This window comes from Lampetra planeri, chromosome 4 (genome assembly GCF_965212315.1).
Source record: "Lampetra planeri chromosome 4, kcLamPlan1.2.h2, whole genome shotgun sequence".
Lineage (NCBI taxonomy): Eukaryota > Metazoa > Chordata > Hyperoartia > Petromyzontiformes > Petromyzontidae > Lampetra > Lampetra planeri.
In genome coordinates this window covers 31,893,581-31,916,447 of record NC_136110.1, presented here as the reverse complement: position 1 = coordinate 31,916,447, position 22,867 = coordinate 31,893,581, and the positions used below count along the sequence as shown (strand labels likewise).

Here is a 22,867-nt window from a genome sequence, read left to right as displayed (position 1 = left end):
CTCTCTTTCCTCTTCGTCGGTCTCGTCCCTCGTCCCCTCTGATCCCTCCTCCCCTCTGCTCCCTCGCCCTCCCTGCTCTCTCCTCCTCCTTGATCCCCTCGATTCTCCGTTATCTCCCCCCTCTATCGCTGTTCCTTTCCTCCCTCCCTCCTCTTCCTCCCTCCCCGTCGCTGCTCCCTGCCCGTTGATCCCTCGAGTCTCCGCTAGTCGCCGTCCCTGCTCCTCTCTCCACTCCTCGCCCCGGCTTCTTCCTCCTCCTCCTCCCCCATTGCTGACGCCGCCGTCGCCTCCGCTCATTGGCCACGCGAGATGAGAGCGCCGCGCGTGCGCGATGGGGATGGCGTGCCATGCATGGGGGGGGGGGTGATGGTGTGTGATGCATGGGGGGTGTGTGATGGTGTGTGATGCATGGGGGGGGGGGGTGATGGTGTGTGATGGTGTGTGATGCATGGGGGGGGGGGTGATGGTGTGTGATGGTGTGTGATGCATGGGGGGGGGGGGTGATGGTGTGTGATGGTGTGTGATGCATGGGGGGGGAGGGTGTGATGGTGTGTGATGCATGGGGGGGGGGGTGTGATGGTGTGATGGTGTGTGATGCATGGGGGGGGGGGTGATGGTGTGTGATGGTGTGTGATGCATGGGGGGTGGGGGTGTGATGGTGTGTGATGGTGTGTAATGCATGGGGGGGGGGTGATGGTGTGTGATGGTGTGTGATGCATGGGGGGTGTGATGGTGTGGTGGTCCACTTCGAACCCGGCAACCCAAGTTCGATTCCCGTTTACGACCAACCCCAGTGACGACTATTTGAACCAGTCCTAGGCTTCCCCTAGGTCGACTCGGCCTCAAATGAGTACCTGGTGCGATGTTTACATCGCCACTGGGGAGACAAAGGCGGCCGGGCGTTGCGCTGGCCCACTCGCCCCCTCCTGCGCCGTGCCAGTCTTCATAGGTGCTCGATAACAGCACTTGTCCCTACAGTCCGTTGAAGCTACACGGGGGATCTGTGTGTTAAGTGTGCATGGTGTCCGTATTGGGGTCGAGGCGATATACGATCCACGATAATCGGTCCACGATATACGATAATCTGTCCACGATATACGATAATCGGTCCACGATATACGATCCACGATAATCGCACATCATCTGCTTTACCAAAACGTCGTCCTACTGCCGTGACCATAATTGCACGTTGCATTTTTCGACAAAGATTTAACACTGACATAAAACGTATGAAATGTCGAAAATTATGAACTTTTACACGCAAAATCCGCGCTTATAAAATATAGCGATTTTAACCATTAACTGCAGCGCTTTGCAAAATATGTACTATTTAAAATGTCTTACAAATTGACAGCACGATGGTCATATCCGTAATTAACTCATGACATTTTGCGTAAAGACGTTATAGGTTGTAAAGTTGCAATGATTACGCGTGGAGGAATCATGGGAAGTTTCGATGGGAGAACGAGACGATGCCACTTGTGTATACTGCCAGCTGAGTGATTATCAGGTGTCATTTTTCAGCGTTGGGATGTTTTGGTTGACCAATACCACGGCTACATTGTACGTAGGTTGTTGTTGTTTTAGCTATGGAAAACTACGGGGAGACCCGCAGGAAACACGCAGACCGGGGGAGAGAAGATACAGACTCCACTCATATTGCAGACCAAGGGAGAGAACATACAGACTCCACACACTCACACTGCAGAACAGGGGGGAAATGTACAAACTCCATGCAGAAAGGTGCCCGAGTCAGGAATTGAACCCAGGCCCTGCTTGCTGTGAGGCATGAGAATTACCACTCTGTCACCACCACCGCCCTGCCGCACTAGAATTGCATAAACGCACAAAAACAAATCCTGAAATGCAAGGAGACAGTTATGGGAAACGGAGATCATAAGTCGTATCGTCACGTTTAATAGCGTATCGTGGAACATGACATCACGACGACCCCGACTCTGCACGTATGACGTTCCTCCTGTGCCCGACACGTGCGGCAATGTGAGCAGTGTGCAGAAAACATCGCCACTGGGGAGACAAAGGCGGCAGGTCGTGGTGCTGGCCACCCAACCCCTCGTGCGCCGTGCCGATTTTCATAGGTGTGACTCGCTAACAGCACCAAGTCTGTTAAGGCTGCACGGGGGATCTCTGTCTTTGCCCATCAGGTGACTCATCAGCAGAGCGAGCACCTCGCAATCCGAAGGTTGCTAGTTCAAATCCTGGATGGTGGGGGGTGAGTCAGATAAAATAAGTTCCAATATTTTGGGAAGTCAACAGTGATTATCCTCTGGATATACTCGCCCCGCCATATGAACGTGGAATTTCCACAAGCTCAGTGGTATGAACAGAAGATGAGCACTAGTGCCTGCATGTTCATTTGAGCAGCAGGAGATCACTCTTACTTTGTCCGCCATTTGAGAGTTCGAATCGGACCCTCAGAACGGAAGAGGACTCTTCAGGCCTGGACTAATTCAGACCAGGTCACTTGAATGGATCTCAGCTGTCACTCGTCGATATCCACTTCCGCAGGTTACAGTCTCTTAGCACTGCTCTGCGGAGAGATCCCAGTGGATCCTTCATCTCAGCACGTGACGCCAGCAGAACAAACTGCCAGAACAGCCAAGATTTATTTGCAAAAAAAGACAAACATTAAAAAATTAGGGCCTAAGGAAACCAAGATCTCGAATGTAAAACCATAACATCCAGGGAAGGAGGGGAAGGGTCCGGGGGTAAGCGGGGTCAGGGGGGGTAAGGGGGGTCAGGGGGAGTAAGGGGGGTCAGGGGGGGTAAGGGGGGTCAGGGGGGGTAAGGGGGTTAAGGGGTTTATGACTCCCAACCCCAAGGGTCGACCGTGTGTCTTTTGACATAACCCATTGTAATGGCGTCTTCACGTCACCCCGTGCGTGTTTACCTGGCCACACACCACACACGCACCACACACACCAGACGCCACTGCAATGCAACACGGACTTCCTCGCAGTAGCGGCGTCACGACACAAACTTGACCGACGACTTAATTTACCAACCAACGTTGAATGCCATCGTCTCGCACGCTCATTCTCTCCCACGTGATGCGCCAGGGACCCACGGCATCCATTCCTGACCGTCAAAAAACAAACTCCAGAGGGTCGGAAGGTGGCGCTGAGATCCATGCCCGAGGCTGGGCACAGAGAAGACACGTGGGTGCCCTCCCCGCCAATGTGGAGGGAGGGGGGGGTGGTGTCCTGCGCACAACAGCGCGGGTAGCTGTCCTGAGACCCCCCCCCTCACTGCTCCCAGCAGAGTGCTGCATTGTGGCAGGAAGTGCCAGCGAGAGGAATGCACGCCAATGGACACGTGGGTGCCAGCCGTTCCCATGTCAAAAACACCTTTCAGCAGTGACGACGATCGTCTCTCGGACTGTCCCCCTGTCCACGGCAGCCATAGGAGACTTTGTTGGTTGACCCGTCGCACTGCGTCGAGAGGTTTTCCTGCACCGACGAGCCGCGGGGGCCGCGCTGCCAACCGTCGGGCCCTCTGCGAGTTCTCTCACGGCCGCCCCTCGCGACGGCGCACGCTCTCGCCCGGAGATGCTACGTCGCCCGACAATGCCCGGCGTGTTCTTCCCAGCCCAGACGCCGTGTCCCACGTCGCTCCCCCTCCCCGCCTAAGCCACAGTAGCGAGATGTTAACTACCTCGCCTGGTATGCAGGAGGCCGTGGGTCCGATCCCCACCATGACGCCTGATTATTTGGAGTTTGCGTGTCTCTCACCCAATGGCCGCGTGGATTCTTCTCCGGGTCCTCCAGTTTTCCCCTCCACATTTAGAATCAACATCACGCGTTTAGAGTATTTGGGTGCTCTAAATTTCCACATATAAGCCACTTCGATGAGTTACCATTTGTGATAGCCAGGACGCTTTTGAAAAAGAGTTAAATAGCTCAGTACACCCCTTACCTGGTCAAATCAAAAACAGTTTTATAGTTTAGTTTTTAAGCCGTACTGCCCTCCAACCTAAGTTTGTAGGAACCTTGTGCTGCCCACTTGCCCAGTGCTGCCCCCCTACTTGGAGATGTTTCTCCAGCGGTCCTTGAGCTGCACGGTGGTACGGCTCAGGGAGTAGTGCCGCTTGATCTTGCTCCAGTTTCCCACGCCGAACTTTACGACACCCTCTTTCAGACACTGTGTCTCCGTCTCTGTCCACATCTTCTACCCGAGACGCAGAGATGCGGAGACACACGCGGGGAGGCAGGGACGGGGCGAGATGGGAACATGGGGACAAGGAGGAGAGATGGGGACATGAGTGAGATGTAGACACTGGGGACAAGAGGACACCGGGAGGAGACAAGCACACAGGGACCGACGGCTAACATCAGTGGTGATAATTGAACCATTTCCCCCATCACTATCCCACCCCATCCTCCCACTTGACAGAGCTGCACTGACCAGCATGGTGAAGTATGGTCAAACACCCCCCACGACCCGACACGGCCTGGGGAAGTATTTATCCAGCAGTGAAATATCACAAAGGGCTGTGAATTACTATCGTACAGCTTAAGCTGTCGAATTCGATATTAATTGGACCAATAATTACCCCGCAGTCAACACGATGATGCCTACAACCTGCGTTTGTTTTCCACGCTCCGTGTTCCTCTTTCTATCTCTCAACTGCATTGCCCAGCATGCACCTCATCATCTTCCTCTGCTACTGGGTAAACGTGGAGAAATAAATGAAGGGGGGAAAAAATGTAACGTGAACTGCTACAATGAAGCCCCCAACACAAGCCATCGCTTGGATTGGTGGGGGGGGGAGTGGATAGTCCATGCCCAACAATGATGATGACAATGACTTAAGATGATCACTACGACAGACATTATCAGGGTGGTGGTGACACCAACGCGGATTAACCGCGAGGACGGTCCGGTGAACGCGGCTGTGAAACCGCACTGTCCGCGACCCCCCCCCCCCTCCAACCACCGCCGCTGTCACACGTCCCTGACCCCGCCGCCCTTCGGAGTGACCCCGAGACCACAGCTCGTCGACGCTGGACGGGAGTGGGAGGCGCGCGGTGCGACAAAGGGCGGAGACTGCGCGTGTGTGTGGTCGAGGGCGAGCTGGGCCACGTCGCTGCTGTGGGGCCAAGTCTCAACAAGCGACCGCCACAGTGGCCAACGGGAATTCGTTCTCAACCCACGCGGTGGCGGTGGCGGTGGTGACGGTGGTGGTGACGGTGATGGTGACGGTGATGGTGGTGACGGCGGTGGTGGTGATGGTGGTGGTGACGGCGGTGGTGACGGTGGTGACGGTGGTGGTGGTGACGGTGGTGGTGGTGACAGTGGATAAACAACCTTCACTCGGGGCCCGAGCCTCCCTCACCTTCTTCTTTGCCGACGAGCCGAATTTGGATTGTCTTCCTGCCACTGCACACGCGCACATGGGAGACGTTGGTTTCGGGCGGCAGCGGTAACATTCGTGTCTCACAGCAAGAGAGGCCTGGGTTCGACTCCCGACTCGGGTGCCTTGCTGCTTGGAGTATGTACGTTTGCCTCCTGTTTTCCTCCCACACGCAAATAATGTAACTGGTATTGACCTGCACATTTCTCAATTTGTTTTACACACAGCAGCAGCAACATCGCCCCTGCTACTGCGAAGTCTTAGCCGTACACTCTTGAAAAAGTCTTGAGGCGCGCGTACACGCATACACACGTACACACGCAAACAGGTTTGTGTGTACGTGTGTACGTGTGTGCACATGCACGCGTGTTGCTGGCAATCATCACGTCACGCACCAACTCCCTGTCCCACCGGTTGTGGCAATGTCGCACGCACGACACTCACCCTTGCTCGGCCCAAACAAGTCCTCCTCATCCGACCACTCGTCCTTTATCATCAAGAGGGGCTGCCTGCGGGGGGGGGGGGGGGCAAGGGTCAGAGAGGGCAACACAATCGACACGACTTTAGCGGTGGGGTCATAAACAGCTCGACTCCTCCACCCCGACAGTGACCCCCTTACCACTTATGTATGTACGTATGTGGAACTTCTTTCGCACCGTACGTAGCCAACCCTGATTATCGGAAGTGCGGGGGAAGAACAAAAACTAAACACAAAAAGCAGTTTGCAAGAAATCCCTATAGTCCCACCCCCTGTCATGTTAGCTCCACCCCGCTTCCACATAGCCCCACCCCCCTTCCACAGCTCAGGCCTAAACCGAGCCAGGCGCGCCCAACTCACCCCCGTATCTCTGCTGAGCTGAAGCCGTCGCCGGGAAACCTGCCGGTCCGCTCAACGTGGTTGCGCGCCACGTGCCCGTGACCTTTGGCCCAGTTGTCGCAGGTCGCCTTCGCTGGCGAGATCTTGGCTGCCCTGGGTTTGCTGGGCCCCGGGACTTCGCCGTCCTCCACGAGCCGCGGGGTGGCGGCCGCCTCCTCCACCCGCCCCCTGGGGCTGTCGCTCCTCCTCTTCCTTCCGATGATCGCCAAAATCGGTGGAGTCGAGCCGGGATGCGCGACATCCCTGGCGGGGGCGGTGGGCGGTATCTCCTCGTAAGTGGAGGGGATGAAGTCGGTGGTGCTCATCTTCACGCGTGCACAATGAAAAACAAACACCCCCACCGATATCGCCTGTAACAGACTGTTGCGGTAGAAGGTGTTAGTGAACACCTATTAAGGCCGGCACGGAACAGGAAAGCGGTTGGGTGACCAGCACCACGCCCTGCCGACTTGGTCACTACAGTGCTGATGTTAACACGTCACACCAGGTACTCGGTCAAGGCTGAAGCCACCTAAGGGTGGCCCAAGACCGGTTCCGGTTCAAATAATCGTCACCGGTCTTGGCTGTGAACGGGAATCGAATTCGGGTCGTCGGGTTCCTCGCGCAGTGCGCTAACCACTGCACCGCCGCTCCCCACGCTCGCACGTGGTGGCTCTGACCTGGTGGGCATCGTCGCACGCCGCCTCAGCTGTGCTCGGGTCGCTCCGCTTGCTCTGGACGATCATCCGCATCGGCAGCAGCTCCTCCGAGTCGCTCAAAACGAGAGCGGATAGCGGTGGTGGCTGTGGTGGCGATGGTGGTGTCGCCTGCCGTGCTGCCACCACCTTTTCCTTCTCCTCCCGGCTGCCCTCAGGAACGCGTCGAGGAGTCTCCGGCCCCGCGAGTCCCTTAGCCGGGGACGACTGTTTCGGCGGCACAGAGATGACCCGTGCCGGCGCCACCGAATTATTGGCCGCGGCGCCGTCGGGCTCGGAGGAGTCCTCCCGGCGCTTGGGCCCTGGCGAGCTTTTGGCAGCGCCCATGGCCGGCTGGGCGAGTTTGAGGCCCAGAGGCGGAACGTCGGTGAGCAGCAGGACCTCGAAGGTATTGAGCGCGGCCTCTCGGCAGTCGGAGATGGAGAGGAAGGCCTCCTTGATGTGGCCTCTGTGTAGGAATTCACCGCTGTGGGGATGAGGACACGGGTAGAGGCCGGTGTCATTCGGACCGGAGGAGGAATGCCAGCCGATGCCACCACAGCCGGTGCCGGGCGACAAGCCGGCGGCCACTCAATCGACTCGTCCACTAAAACCTCGATTCTGATGCTCACGATTCAAGCATTGAATCGCTATTCGTTTTAAACAAATTATATGCGGATTATATGCTGACGTCGAGTCTCGATGGTGTTTGGATGGGCAAGCATCAACGTTCTAACACGGGAGTCTCTCAGGATGCTGTCCTCGGCTCCCTGTTGTTTGATGCCAACACGTCTCCTGCTCGTTGTCACGTCGACGGCTTAGGAGTCAATTATCATTCCTACGCAGATGACAGCCCCTCCACTTCACCTGTCGACCCCACCAACGCGCCTTTACATCCGAGATGCTCTCGGAGTACACTGCCGCCTCGCAGCTGTGACTCTGGGCCTCGCGATCTCTCCTCGAACGCCTCCATTTCTCTAACCAGATCAAGGTTCTTAGGCGTCACTCGCGACTCCACCTTCTCCTTTCGACAGCCACACCAAGGACTCCCGTCACAAACACACGGACACCACCTACCCATTTGTTTTGTCAGCTGGAGGTGTCTCTTGAGCCAGGCTTTCTTTCAGGAGCTTTTTTCAAACACACAAACAACAGCATCAGTCGTGTTACATTCCCCCTCCTGTCCACACCGCTCACCAACAGCAGTGCGAGGTGTTTGGTCTCAAAGATGCCTCGGCGGAAGAGCGAGCGGCTCGCAAACAGAAGGTTGCGAGTTCAAATCCTGGTCTGGGGTTTACCCAGCCAATCATCTCTCCCTCCAGGGTCGAAAAATTAGTACCATTTTGGGGAAGTCGACAAGGGTGGTTTTATAATGAACAGAACAACCTCAGATTTCCCTGCACATCCGATTAACACAGTTGGCTACGTACAGAACGAAAGAAATTCAACATACATATATACATACTCTCCTTCGCAGGATACTGGCTGGCCGCACAACCCAACAGGAGCTTAGCCGGGCCTGATGGAAACATCGCTTTGTTAACCAAGCTGAGCTGGCGGAGAGCTCGGGGGCTGGCACCTGAACATAGGAGGACGTCTGACTGCTCTGGGGGACGGAGTCGATGAATCGTAAGATATGCGGCTTCAAGTCGAGCGAGTACCAAGGGTCCACGAGGTCGGTCTGGAGCCGTTTGTTTCGCTGCACCTGCACGCGCGCCTCCGTCAGGAGCTGAGCAAGAGAGAAGACCGAGTCACCACACGCACACAAGCACAGCGCACACGCGCGCTCAAGTCAAGCAAACTCCAAGATACCACGAAGCAGCATCCACTATCCAGCACCAACCCCAATGGTACCTCTTGCCCCAAGCCCCCCAAACGAGCCCCCTTCCTAGGGTCCCTCCTGGCAAAGGCCCAAGTGAGCCCCCTTCTAATTCCTGAGTGTCGACAATCGCAGGCTCTCTGATGCAGCCATGAGCCTGTGGCCAAACCATCACCCTTTCCTCCTCCACCCACGAGGTTCTCTAGTTCAGAGAACCAAGGGAGGGGCGAGGAGCTGAGTACCCAAAGTGCCATAGCTGGTATTCTCATCATGCAGGTAGCTACGCCTCATCTTAATGCCCTGCGGAGGCCTATCGTTGAGACACAAAGTCATCAGATAAGGCACCAAAAGATTCTACAGAGACCTGGTAACAAAGCTGTGCATCCAATGAGCATCCGTGTGAACCAGCATGGGCCCAGGACCCAGGTTCCTGTTCCCATGCTCCACGGGCAATGAGGATACATGGCCTCAGAAAACCACTCTCCCATCTCCCATCCAAATTTTATCTGCAAAAGTTAAACTTTTATTTTTGTTCCACCGTCGAATTAAATTTCACTCACTACCAGTGCCACAAACAAATCTCCGTCCGAAATTCTCACAGTGAGCAGCGAACCACCTTGTGGGAAAGCGGCCGCAGAGGATGACATCATCACAGAACTCAACTTCTGCGGTCATGTCTAGAGGCTCCCACCGTCAGTGGGGGGGGGGGGGTCGCACCTTAAGCCTGAGTATTCTCGTGACCTCCTGCGTGACCTCGGGCTCCAACTGACACTCCCTGCCCAGCATGTCCACCATCTCCACGGCCCCTTCCAGCAGCATCTGGTTGCCTTCGCGGACGGGGTCTGACGACGGAAAACATAGCAAGCGTCCGCTCAGCCGACCGTCCCCCACCCCCCATACAATGGTTGCCACAATCTGGCAATGCTAGGATATACCCTACCGTATGACATAAGGTCCATGGTGTAGTGGTTAACACGCTGGACTTGCAATACAGACGTCACCAGTCCAATTTGATCACGCTTCAGTTCAAATGGACAAATTTCTCAAACGCCTCTGTCCACCCACAAGTATAAATTGGCACAAAGCAGTTAGTAGATTAGGTGATTCCACCTGTTCCGTGGCGGCTGACGAATGTGAAACCATAAGCCAAAATACTCTATAGGGGGTGGGCTCTGTAGAGCCCCCGTCAGTGGAGGCCCTTCTGCCAGCAGTGGCATAAGCAAGACATTTCAGCACTGCACCATTACCTGTTTTTTATCATAAAGTCGACTAGAGTGGTTTACCATGTGGGCTACATGACACAGCAAATGCAACATCACTTGCCGGAGGATCTCACTTCTGTAAAAAAAGTCCGTATCTTTCAATGCTTTGTGATCACCTCACACAATCTCATGTGAATAAACCCAGGCAGAATCAAAGGCAGGCCAGCCTAATTGTTTTCAAGCAGGCGCAGGTGTTCTTGCACTACCACCACTAACATCAGTGCCCATCACGATCAACAACTCCCCCAATACCACCATCCAATACCAGCCATCACCGAAATCCATCAATACGATTACCACCCATCACCACCACCGGCACCATCACTCCGCCACCATAATCACAGCAACCAACACCACCTCCAGTGCTCGCGCGTCTCACCAAAGAATTGTCCTCGCATCACCATCTCCATGAGCTGGATCAACTTCCACTGCACCTGCCTTGGCTGCTCCTCCCGCAGGAACTGCAGGGCGCCTGCGTCACCCAGCACGGTACGCGCACACGTGGTGGAGCTGAAGCAGCAGCAGGACTCCGCAAAGACGACGACGAGATTCCCGCTTGGCTTAGAGCAGTGGTTCTCAACCTTTTTTGGATACGACTGTTACCCCCGCCCCCCGCCCCGCCTTGTTGAAATCTGTTTTAACGGAGTAGGCCCTTTTGCCTGGCCCAAAATGGTTCTGAGAATCAAACGTATAAATAATTAACATCAATATTTTAACCAATTATCAATGTTGTGAGGTAACGAGCTAACTGCAAAGGAATAACACTATTCAATGGACGCTCTGCATGCTCACTGGTTACTCCTGGAAACCACATTGTTTACGATCCGTGAGTTTAGAAAAGCCTTTTATATCGTTCTAGTTTAAACACCGCATTCAAATGTATCGTAGTTATTTTATATTTGCAAATTCATACGTGATTAAACTATTCACAAATAACTCTCGTGCATGATATAATTCCACACACATACAAATCGACTCACGTACCCCCAGGGGTCCACATACCCCCAGTTGAGAACCACTGGACGGCCTCAGGCAGGATGCCAGTGACTTACAGAGAGGCCCCACAGACTTACAAAAAGAACCAGAGGCCTACACGGAGAGGTGCCCATGAATGTGAGGTCAAACGACTCGCACAGCGAGTTGATGGTCACAAATGATTGCACCGTGCTCATCATTTGGAATGAATTTCTGCTTTTCAGAATTCAAAAATCGAGTTGACCGTCGTCAACCTGCCCTGCCACAGACGAACTTTCGTTCGATCTTTCGTTCGTCTGTGGCAGGGCAGGTTGCAAAGTGCTGCCTCCTACTTTCTGCACCGGGACACTTGAAGAGATCTCGGAGGTAGATCCGTGTGTGTGCGTGGGTATCGGCTTCCTCGCGCCGTTCTGCAACACGAGAAGAGGCGCGGGAACAGAGAGGTAATGGTGGTGAAGATGGGGGGTGGGGAGCCGGGAGAGTGGGCGCAGGAAATGAAAGGAGAGATGAGACGGAGCAGGCGGGTGGGAAGCGATGGGTAGAGGCCAGATGCGAGAGAGCTGAGAGCGACCAGACAGACATGAGATACGAACGAGAGAGCCCCGAGGAGGGTGCGCATAGACGCATCCCTCCGCGGGAACCGTACACCTCGGGAGCGGCAGGCGAGTCAGGCAACAGGGGAGGGCTCGGCCGAGGCCTACAACTGCCACTGACCGCTGGCCGCGCGGTAGACGCCGGAGAGGCGCTCGTAGTCTCCAAGCTCGAAGTAGGCGACGGCGAGTCGGTAGAGGTGGTCGAAGAGGAGACGGTCCCCTCGCTCCCGCAGCAGCGGCGCGTCCAGGTACTCGGAGATGAGGCCGTCACGGACCTCCGCCATGTCGGCATTCGTGTCACGTGACTCAGCCCCGCCGCATCACGTGGCCGCGCAGAAGCGGCGACCATTATTACTATGGCGACCATCGTCGTCACCATGCCAACCGCCGTTGCTGGGGCAACCACCATCACCACGGCAATCATCACCGTGGCAACCATCATCACCTAGGTAACCATCATCATCATGCCGACCGAAATTACCGCGGAAAACATCACCACTGTGGCAACCATCACCACCGTAGCAACCGTCTTCACCAGAACCATCACACTACGTCAAGGACCATCATCACCTATGTCCCTATGATAACCCCACCGTCAGTCTCATAGCAACATAATCAGTCATCATATTAATCCCAATGCTATCATCGCCATCACCACCATCATCATTACTATCCTCAGCTATATCGCTCATCGCCAACACCATCATCCATATCTGTATCGTTCATACTCACATCATCAATCATCACAGGTCTCCATCTCCAGCACTAGCGGCTCCATCATCTCCATTATCATGGACATTCAACTCATTAAACTGTTTGTATGTGCTCCTGGTTCCCGTAACAAAGTGTGGAGTGGTGGCGCAGTGGTTCCTGGGCCTCCCCAAGGTTTGGCCCAGCCTTAAATTCCTACTTGATGCGGTGTGTAAACATCAGCACTGGAGATACAAAGACGGTCAGGCATGGTGTTGGCTACCCAAACCCTCGTGTGCCGTGCTGGCCTTCATAGGTGCTCGCAGAATAGCACTTGACCCAACAGCCTGTGTAGACTATATGGGGATCTTTGTCTTTATCCTGTGACATGCTTGTCACAATGCGAGCTTGTGTTGCCAGACCGAGTGAGACTGTGATAACGTCGGAGGGAACGGTGGGACAGCGGTTAGCGCATCACATCAGCGGCGAGTGGGGTGTTGCGTTAGGGGTGTGTGACAAGCGTGCGTTATGACTCCGTGTACAGCATCACACACACAGTGATGTAATTTATTATTCTCTACAGGTCGCCCGTACAGGTGATATGATTTGTTTTGAAAGCTTTTCACATTTGCAATAGCCACTCACAAGACTCACACACACCCCGACACCAACTCAACACCTTGACACAGCGTGCACAACACACACCACCTCCACACCACCACCACCACACACACCACCTCTACACCACCACCACCTCCACACCACCACCACCACACACACCACCTCTACACCACCACCACCTCCACACCACCACCACCACACACACCACCTCTACACCACCACCTCTACACCACCACAACACACCACCTCTACACCACCACCGACACACACCACCTCTACACCACCACCAACACACACCACCTCCACACCACCACCTCTACACCACCACCACCACACACCACCACCACCTCCACACCACCACCAACACACACCACCTCCACACCACCACCTCCACACACCACCTCTACACCACCACCACCACCACACACCACCTCTACACCACCACCACACGTCACCTCTACACCACCAACACACACCACCTCTCCACCACCAACACACCACCTCTACACCACCACCACACACACCACCACCAACACACACCACCTCTCCACCACCACCACCACCACCACCTCTACACCACCTCTACACCATCAACAACACACCACCTCTACACCACCACCAACACACCACCTCTACACCACCACCACCTCTACACCACCACCACCTCTACACCACCACCACCACCTCTACACCACCACCACCACCAACACACACCAACTCTACAACACCACCAACACACCACCTCTACACCACCACCACCACCACCACACACCACCTCTACACCACCACCACCACACACCACCTCTACAACAGCTCCAACGCTGTGCACACACGAATTTCCGGTTCTTCTCAATTCCCATGCGTGTCAAGTTAGTCTTCAGTAAATTAAATAACATTTACCAAAAAAAATCACCAATAAAAAATATACTGTACAGTGTATATATATATAAACTTAAAATGTAAACAAAATGGAAGTATTTTTTTGGAGAAAAAAAAGTCTCGACAGGTTCCGTGTCAAAAACAACACGCCGCGTGTGGCATTAGAAGGAGAATATATAACAAGCAACATTTCAGCCAATGGGCCTCCTTCACAGCACACAACATCAATGTGCCACCAAGTAGGGCCATTGCTGAAAATTCCCCCCATGATACATGCTTTTCCTTTTCAGGCCACACACACACACGGGGTGTTGTTGTTGACACGCGTGTTGAGTGTCTTGCCGTGTTCCTGGGCTCTGCTTGTGGCACCACTGCCAGTGCATCAGCAGCATCGGCAAGTTTAAAAAAATACTGAGTCAACTCTCGATTATCAGGATTCCCCCGCGCGCCGTGCGGCCGATGTGGTTCCGGTTACTGGGGCTGCTCCTCGCTCGTCGAGGGCGGCCGAACGCGCTGCCCACGTGATCGAACTCCTGAGCAATCGTCACCGCCGGTGTGCCAAGCACCAATCTGGCCCAAGTTGGCCTCCTGCTGCTGCTGCTGCTGCCACATCTGTGGTGGAGCGCCCAGAGCTCCGGCCTCACCGCTGCTGCTCTACTCGGTACCCGGCAGAACGTAGCAGTCGGGGTGACTGATGATCCAAGTGCTCACGGATTCACTCCGCTCACTCATCAGCGGTGTTCTGTCGCCCCCTGATCACTCTTCTATCGCTGCGGCTACGACTACTACTACCTACCAGGGTTCCTGTTCCCCGTGAACTTCACTCATTGTTGAGGATTCGGACTACCAACTGTTTTGTTTCATCCAAACCACAGGTCAAACTACACACCCACTCGCTCATCCACCTACACACCTACAAACCCCACTCACTCATCCACCTACTCACACACTCACTCAACGCACTGCAGCTCACAACAACACACCCACTCACCCACCCACCTACAAGCCCACTCACTCATCCACCCACCCACACACTGCAGGTCACAATAACACAAACTCACTCACCCACACACCCAGGTTTAAACGTGGGTGGAACGATACGGCTTATATAAGAATAGGTTTTACCCTTTCTGGCAATAAGACTTTACAAGGAGTCATGCAAACATGACTCCTTGTAAAAAAAGGTGTCAGTTTTGTTGCCAGATAAAAGGGTAAAAAACTAATCATATTTTGTTACTGGCAAATGAGGTTCCAATGGTGTAAATGCTTACCCCGAGCTCTCATACTCTGATGGTTCATTGTCCTTGAGTTGTGCGCCTTTTGGCGTCATCTGGTCCAACACCATGTGAGACTAGGCTCTAAGGAAAGCTGTCTCGGGTGTGGACCAATCAACTTCAAGGACAGTGCATACATTATCAGAGTTGTGTTTTTTGTTTGCATTCCGACTGCAGGTATTGTGGTCAATGCAAACATGACTCCTTGTAAAAAAAGGTGTCAGTTTTGTTGCCAGATAAAAGGGTAAAAAACAATTATCAAGACTGTTGTGAGTTTAACACGTAGTAGGCTTTTGCGACCAATATCATCCTTAAGAGGGTTTTTTTTGGGTTAGATCATGTAATTATAAAAATGTGTCGTTAAAACCCACCATCACCCGACACAGCCAACTAGTAAGGGTTGTCACGTAAACAGAACGTGCCAATTCGTCACTAGTACAGCACTAACCGGTGTGTTGGAGAGCCAAGCCACAATATTTACAAACTGAGTACGACGTTTTGCCAGTAATTACAACTAGCTTCCAGAGGTGTGGACTCGAGTCATGTGACTTGGACTCGAGTCAGACTCGAGTCATGAATTTGATGACTTGCGACTCGACTTGGACTTGCATAACAATGACTTTGTCCCACCTCTGCTAGCTTCATCAGGTGATCTAACCCCAAAAAAACCCCTATATTATGGAAGACAGTTGTGTTAAGATGTTATAACACCAAACAGAAACCTTCTGCAAGGAATCCTGTCTGCATTAACCACACGTACTTGTGGTGAGCATGCAAACAAAAAAACTTGCTCTGGCAGTGTATGATGATGCATTGTCTTTGAAACTGTTTGGTCCACACTGTTTGCCTTTTGGCGTCCTCTGGTCTAACACTGAGACGAGGCTCTAAAGAAAGCTGTCTCTGGTGTGGACCAATCAGTTTCAAAGACAATGCATCATAGACTACCAGATCATGTTTTTTTGTTTGCATGTTCACAACAAATTACCTACTCACTAACCCACTCACTCACTCATGAAACCACTTATTCAGTCACTCGGCCAATCACTCGTCCACCAACCCATCCACTCACTGACTCGCCACACTTTCTGCTTCATCCCTCGCAAGCTCTTATCATAACAACCTTCTTCTTGGTTCTTTCGGTAAAGTCACGTAGAAGGGAAGTAATAAAATAATAAAAAAAAATAAAAATAAAACATAATAAAACAATTCTCACGACGTTTCGGCCACAACGCAAGCAGCCATCCTCAGGCGAAGAATGAAACACCCCAAGCTTGGAGCGTATATTTAAGCTGGGTTAGAGGGGGGGGAGGTGGGAAGAAGAGCGCCTAAACAAAATAATTTGCATATCAAGAGGAATTCAGCATATGGAAAATGCGTAGGAGGTGGGCGGGGGGGGGTTCCAAATCAATACTATGCCCGTGCATTATGCAGGATTAGCAGCATCAAAGGGGGGGGGGGAAGGGGGGGAGCATTAACAAAGGAAAGGAATGTTAATAGTATGTAGCTGTAGTTACTAAACAACCACGTAAAAAACTACAGTATAAACTGCATGACAAACTAAAGTATAAACTACATAGCATCATCAGTAAACTTACTATACTCTACAATAAGCTGAGTTACTAACAGTAAGTAATACATGAAAAATTCTACGTTGTAAAAAAATTATATAATATGCTTCCATCTAAACTTTATTCTCTTACATCACACGCGTCTATACCGTACTATATACTTCCATAGGCAAAACCAACATTAAATTACATACTGTATTGCTATAAACCACCCTATACCTTATACATTTTTAATATAACACTATGTATTATTCTACCCACCCTAATGTGTATCAAAATGGTTTATTACGTCCTTCCAGTGATTGCTAAGCCAGAATCCATCTTCTCGGTTAAAATTGTCTCTGTGTTTGTAAATGTGGATCGCCTCATGTACGAATCTCTCATGATAGCCAGATGGCTTGCAGAGAACCTCTGTCTTGGAGAAGTCAATGTCATGTGAGCCCACTGAGTTGTAACAGTGATCTGCCACGGCTGAGGTGTTTGTCCTACAGTGTTTCAGGTCAGCTTTATGTTCACGGATGCGGTCCGAGACATGTCGTTTGGTTTCCCCAATGTAACTGCTACCACAGAGGCAACTTAGTTTGTAGACACCAGGGTACTGTATGTCTGGAACCACATCTTTTACAGACGGTACCAGATCACGGATTTTATGTACTGTGTTGAATCGGACCTGGATCTTGTGTTTAATCAGGATTTTGGAGATCTTTTTTGTGACCCCAGCAATGTAGGGTAAGGTGATGGTCTTGAAAGGCTCCTCAACAGGATCTTTCTTGGTGGTTGGAGTGATGGCTTTGCGGATTGTGTAGTCGGAGTAACCATTAGCCTTAAGAGCTTGGCGTACGTGTTTGAGTTCACTGGAAATGTGTTCATGGTCGGAGATGCATTGGGCTCTATGATATAGAGTCTTGATGAGAGAATTCTTCTGGGATGGATGGTGGTGGGAATCCGGTTTTAGATAAGCATCCGTGTGGGTGGCTTTCCTGTAGACAGAGTGGCTCATTGAACCATCAGGTCTCCTTTTGATTAGGACATCCAAAAAGGGTAGCTTGCCATCATTTTCGACTTCCATGGTGAATCTGATGGCTGGGTGTATGGAATTGATATGGTCGAGAAATTGGTCTAGAGCAGGCCGGCCATGTGGCCAGATGACAAAAGTGTCGTCTACGTACCTCTTCCATAAGGTCGGGCGTAGAGTCGCAGTCTGGATGGCGTCCGTCTCAAATTTCTCCATGAAGATGTTGGCTACAACCGGAGATAAGGGGGAGCCCATTGGGGTGCCCTCAATTTGCTTGTAGAAGGTTCCATTCCAGGTGAAGTATGTATTGGTTAAGCAGTGTCTCACCAGGGGGGGTACCCCAGCATTCAGTCCTTGATGAACCAAGTCTTCAATGATTGCGATGGTGTCAGGCACAGGCACCTTGGTGAACAAGGAAACCACATCAAAACTGACAAGCAGGTCGTCTGGGGACAGGGCAATCCCCTTGATTGTTGATACCAGGTCAGTAGAGTTTAGTACTGCAGAGGTGGTTTTTCCAGTGAAAGGCCGTAGGATTTCGGACAAAAAACGAGCCAGTTTGTAAGTCGGGGAGTTGATAGTAGAGACAATGGGACGAAGAGGTGTATCTTCTTTATGTATCTTTGGCAAGCCGTACAATCTTGGTGGCCTGGCTGCAGAAGGTTTCAACGAGAACTGTTTGGTCTGATCAATTAATGCGGTTGAAGCAGAAATGATGTTGTTGGTTTTGGAGACGAGGCTGTTGGTGGGGTCTCTTTTTATTTTTGTATAGCTGCCATCGGTGAGTAGTTCTTGAATTTTGTTGTTGTATTCTATTTTGTCCATGATGACAGTGGCATTGCCTTTGTCGGCTGAGAGGATGACAATGTCATCCCTCTTTTTTAATTGAGCTAATTCAAAACGCTCATCTTTGCTGATGTTGCTAGCTGGCATCTTAGCGTTTTTGAGGGTTACAGAGATTTCCGATCTTGCTACGTCTGCAGCGATGTGACTCAAGCCCTTGAGAGCTACATCTACTCGAGCAATTATATCATTAACTGGTATGTGTCTAGGTGTGACTGCAAAGTTTAGTCCTTTAGCTAAAACGGATTTCAAACCTTCAGAAATAGGACTGTTACTGCGATTAATTACGACTTTGTTAACATCTAGCTTTTTAATGTGTGGGTCCGGTTTCTTGTTTGAGAGGCGGTTGAATTTGGAAATCAAGTTGTCCTTACATTTAGTCGACATAGCGGCAGCTGAAGAGGCAGTCATTTTTTCCACATGTTCCCAATCCGATGTGGACATTGTTGCACTCAAGGATAAGTGTGATTTGTAGAGTGTCTTGTCTAACTGATCTAGTTCGGTGCGCGTAAGTCTGATTTTCTCTGAGATAAGAGCTAAGCTAGTTCTAGACAGAATTCGTTTCGCATTAGAAGAAGTTACAGCAGCAGATGTTAGTGTAAATGCGTTCGGTATTACCTTAGAGTCGCGGCATCTCTTCAGAAAGGTGAGAGACTCGATTAGCTGAGCCTTCTTGTCCCGGAGCTTGTTGAAGGATCTCAAAGTTATGTGGAAACCCTCCCCGTAGAGGCGGTTAAATTTCGATTTAAAGCTTTCGTGACTGCAGGGATTCATCTTCTTGGTTCTTTCGGTAAAGTCACGTAGAAGGGAAGTAATAAAATAATAAAAAAAATAAAAATAAAACATAATAAAACAATTCTCACGACGTTTCGGCCACAACGCAAGCAGCCATCCTCAGGCGAAGAATGAAACACCCCAAGCTTGGAGCGTATATTTAAGCTGGGTTAGAGGGGGGGGAGGTGGGAAGAAGAGCGCCTAAACAAAATAATTTGCATATCAAGAGGAATTCAGCATATGGAAAATGCGTAGGAGGTGGGCGGGGGGGGTTCCAAATCAATACTATGCCCGTGCATTATGCAGGATTAGCAGCATCAAAGGGGGGGGGGGAAGGGGGGGAGCATTAACAAAGGAAAGGAATGTTAATAGTATGTAGCTGTAGTTACTAAACAACCACGTAAAAAACTACAGTATAAACTGCATGACAAACTAAAGTATAAACTACATAGCATCATCAGTAAACTTACTATACTCTACAATAAGCTGAGTTACTAACAGTAAGTAATACATGAAAAATTCTACGTTGTAAAAAAATTATATAATATGCTTCCATCTAAACTTTATTCTCTTACATCACACGCGTCTATACCGTACTATATACTTCCATAGGCAAAACCAACATTAAATTACATACTGTATTGCTATAAACCACCCTATACCTTATACATTTTTAATATAACACTATGTATTATTCTACCCACCCTAATGTGTATCAAAATGGTTTATTACGTCCTTCCAGTGATTGCTAAGCCAGAATCCATCTTCTCGGTTAAAATTGTCTCTGTGTTTGTAAATGTGGATCGCCTCATGTACGAATCTCTCATGATAGCCAGATGGCTTGCAGAGAACCTCTGTCTTGGAGAAGTCAATGTCATGTGAGCCCACTGAGTTGTAACAGTGATCTGCCACGGCTGAGGTGTTTGTCCTACAGTGTTTCAGGTCAGCTTTATGTTCACGGATGCGGTCCGAGACATGTCGTTTGGTTTCCCCAATGTAACTGCTACCACAGAGGCAACTTAGTTTGTAGACACCAGGGTACTGTATGTCTGGAACCACATCTTTTACAGACGGTACCAGATCACGGATTTTATGTACTGTGTTGAATCGGACCTGGATCTTGTGTTTAATCAGGATTTTGGAGATCTTTTTTGTGACCCCAGCAATGTAGGGTAAGGTGATGGTCTTGAAAGGCTCCTCAACAGGATCTTTCTTGGTGGTTGGAGTGATGGCTTTGCGGATTGTGTAGTCGGAGTAACCATTAGCCTTAAGAGCTTGGCGTACGTGTTTGAGTTCACTGGAAATGTGTTCATGGTCGGAGATGCATTGGGCTCTATGATATAGAGTCTTGATGAGAGAATTCTTCTGGGATGGATGGTGGTGGGAATCCGGTTTTAGATAAGCATCCGTGTGGGTGGCTTTCCTGTAGACAGAGTGGCTCATTGAACCATCAGGTCTCCTTTTGATTAGGACATCCAAAAAGGGTAGCTTGCCATCATTTTCGACTTCCATGGTGAATCTGATGGCTGGGTGTATGGAATTGATATGGTCGAGAAATTGGTCTAGAGCAGGCCGGCCATGTGGCCAGATGACAAAAGTGTCGTCTACGTACCTCTTCCATAAGGTCGGGCGTAGAGTCGCAGTCTGGATGGCGTCCGTCTCAAATTTCTCCATGAAGATGTTGGCTACAACCGGAGATAAGGGGGAGCCCATTGGGGTGCCCTCAATTTGCTTGTAGAAGGTTCCATTCCAGGTGAAGTATGTATTGGTTAAGCAGTGTCTCACCAGGGGGGGTACCCCAGCATTCAGTCCTTGATGAACCAAGTCTTCAATGATTGCGATGGTGTCAGGCACAGGCACCTTGGTGAACAAGGAAACCACATCAAAACTGACAAGCAGGTCGTCTGGGGACAGGGCAATCCCCTTGATTGTTGATACCAGGTCAGTAGAGTTTAGTACTGCAGAGGTGGTTTTTCCAGTGAAAGGCCGTAGGATTTCGGACAAAAAACGAGCCAGTTTGTAAGTCGGGGAGTTGATAGTAGAGACAATGGGACGAAGAGGTGTATCTTCTTTATGTATCTTTGGCAAGCCGTACAATCTTGGTGGCCTGGCTGCAGAAGGTTTCAACGAGAACTGTTTGGTCTGATCAATTAATGCGGTTGAAGCAGAAATGATGTTGTTGGTTTTGGAGACGAGGCTGTTGGTGGGGTCTCTTTTTATTTTTGTATAGCTGCCATCGGTGAGTAGTTCTTGAATTTTGTTGTTGTATTCTATTTTGTCCATGATGACAGTGGCATTGCCTTTGTCGGCTGAGAGGATGACAATGTCATCCCTCTTTTTTAATTGAGCTAATTCAAAACGCTCATCTTTGCTGATGTTGCTAGCTGGCATCTTAGCGTTTTTGAGGGTTACAGAGATTTCCGATCTTGCTACGTCTGCAGCGATGTGACTCAAGCCCTTGAGAGCTACATCTACTCGAGCAATTATATCATTAACTGGTATGTGTCTAGGTGTGACTGCAAAGTTTAGTCCTTTAGCTAAAACGGATTTCAAACCTTCAGAAATAGGACTGTTACTGCGATTAATTACGACTTTGTTAACATCTAGCTTTTTAATGTGTGGGTCCGGTTTCTTGTTTGAGAGGCGGTTGAATTTGGAAATCAAGTTGTCCTTACATTTAGTCGACATAGCGGCAGCTGAAGAGGCAGTCATTTTTTTCCACATGTTCCCAATCCGATGTGGACATTGTTGCACTCAAGGATAAGTGTGATTTGTAGAGTGTCTTGTCTAACTGATCTAGTTCGGTGCGCGTAAGTCTGATTTTCTCTGAGATAAGAGCTAAGCTAGTTCTAGACAGAATTCGTTTCGCATTAGAAGAAGTTACAGCAGCAGATGTTAGTGTAAATGCGTTCGGTATTACCTTAGAGTCGCGGCATCTCTTCAGAAAGGTGAGAGACTCGATTAGCTGAGCCTTCTTGTCCCGGAGCTTGTTGAAGGATCTCAAAGTTATGTGGAAACCCTCCCCGTAGAGGCGGTTAAATTTCGATTTAAAGCTTTCGTGACTGCAGGGATTCATCTTCTTGGTTCTTTCGGTAAAGTCACGTGACTTTACCGAAAGAACCAAGAAGATGAATCCCTGCAGTCACGAAAGCTTTAAATCGAAACATAACAACCTTGCTCAGACCAGGACCGTGGTTACACTCTCTCTCTCTCTCACATCCATCACAACTCTGAGAGTACTGTTTGTTGCTGGCTGCTCGATGTTTATCCTGGCAAGCCCTACCCCGACCCCATCGCCCCGGATAGTCGAGAGTTGATTGTGCGAGTTCTTTTCCATCAAAACCACCGGATAACTCATCCCACAATTCGTGCTGTCCGCTCGCCAGTGAGCGACAGCCACGAACAACAGCTGCCATGGCAGTGGTACGGAAAAGGAGAATGTAAAAGAACTGGCAGCAAAGAAAGACAGCGTGGGACTGACTATACGCGGACACACTCAGTCGGTAACGGCACTCCTCACAACACAAACGAACACCCCCTGTGTGGTCTACGCAGGTGCTGTTGGGGCAGGTGATGTCAGCGAACACCTATGAAGGCCCACACAGCATGCAAGGGGGTGGGCGCAGCCA

The 22,867-nt window shown here is 50.9% G+C and overlaps 1 protein-coding gene across 4 annotated transcripts; it reads right to left on the bottom strand.

The window, feature by feature from the left end:
• Positions 1-1,901: 1,901 nt before the first annotated feature.
• On the bottom strand, positions 1,902-11,910 carry LOC144717959 (uncharacterized). Of its 4 annotated transcripts, none has more exons than XM_078593802.1 (10): positions 11,696-11,910; positions 10,386-10,478; positions 9,462-9,586; positions 8,505-8,654; positions 8,003-8,055; positions 6,911-7,412; positions 6,213-6,556; positions 5,819-5,883; positions 5,329-5,400; positions 1,902-4,188 (listed from the first exon to the last, which is right to left on the bottom strand). In XM_078593802.1, the coding sequence occupies exons 1-10, from the start codon at positions 11,856-11,858 to the stop codon at positions 3,965-3,967; spliced, it is 1,791 nt and encodes a 596-aa protein (XP_078449928.1). In that variant the 5' UTR covers positions 11,859-11,910; the 3' UTR covers positions 1,902-3,964. The 4 variants fall into 4 exon arrangements, with proteins under 4 accessions (XP_078449928.1, XP_078449929.1, XP_078449930.1 ...); XM_078593803.1 differs by having other exon boundaries at positions 1,902-4,185; XM_078593804.1 differs by having other exon boundaries at positions 5,357-5,400.
• Positions 11,911-22,867: the final 10,957 nt, after the last annotated feature.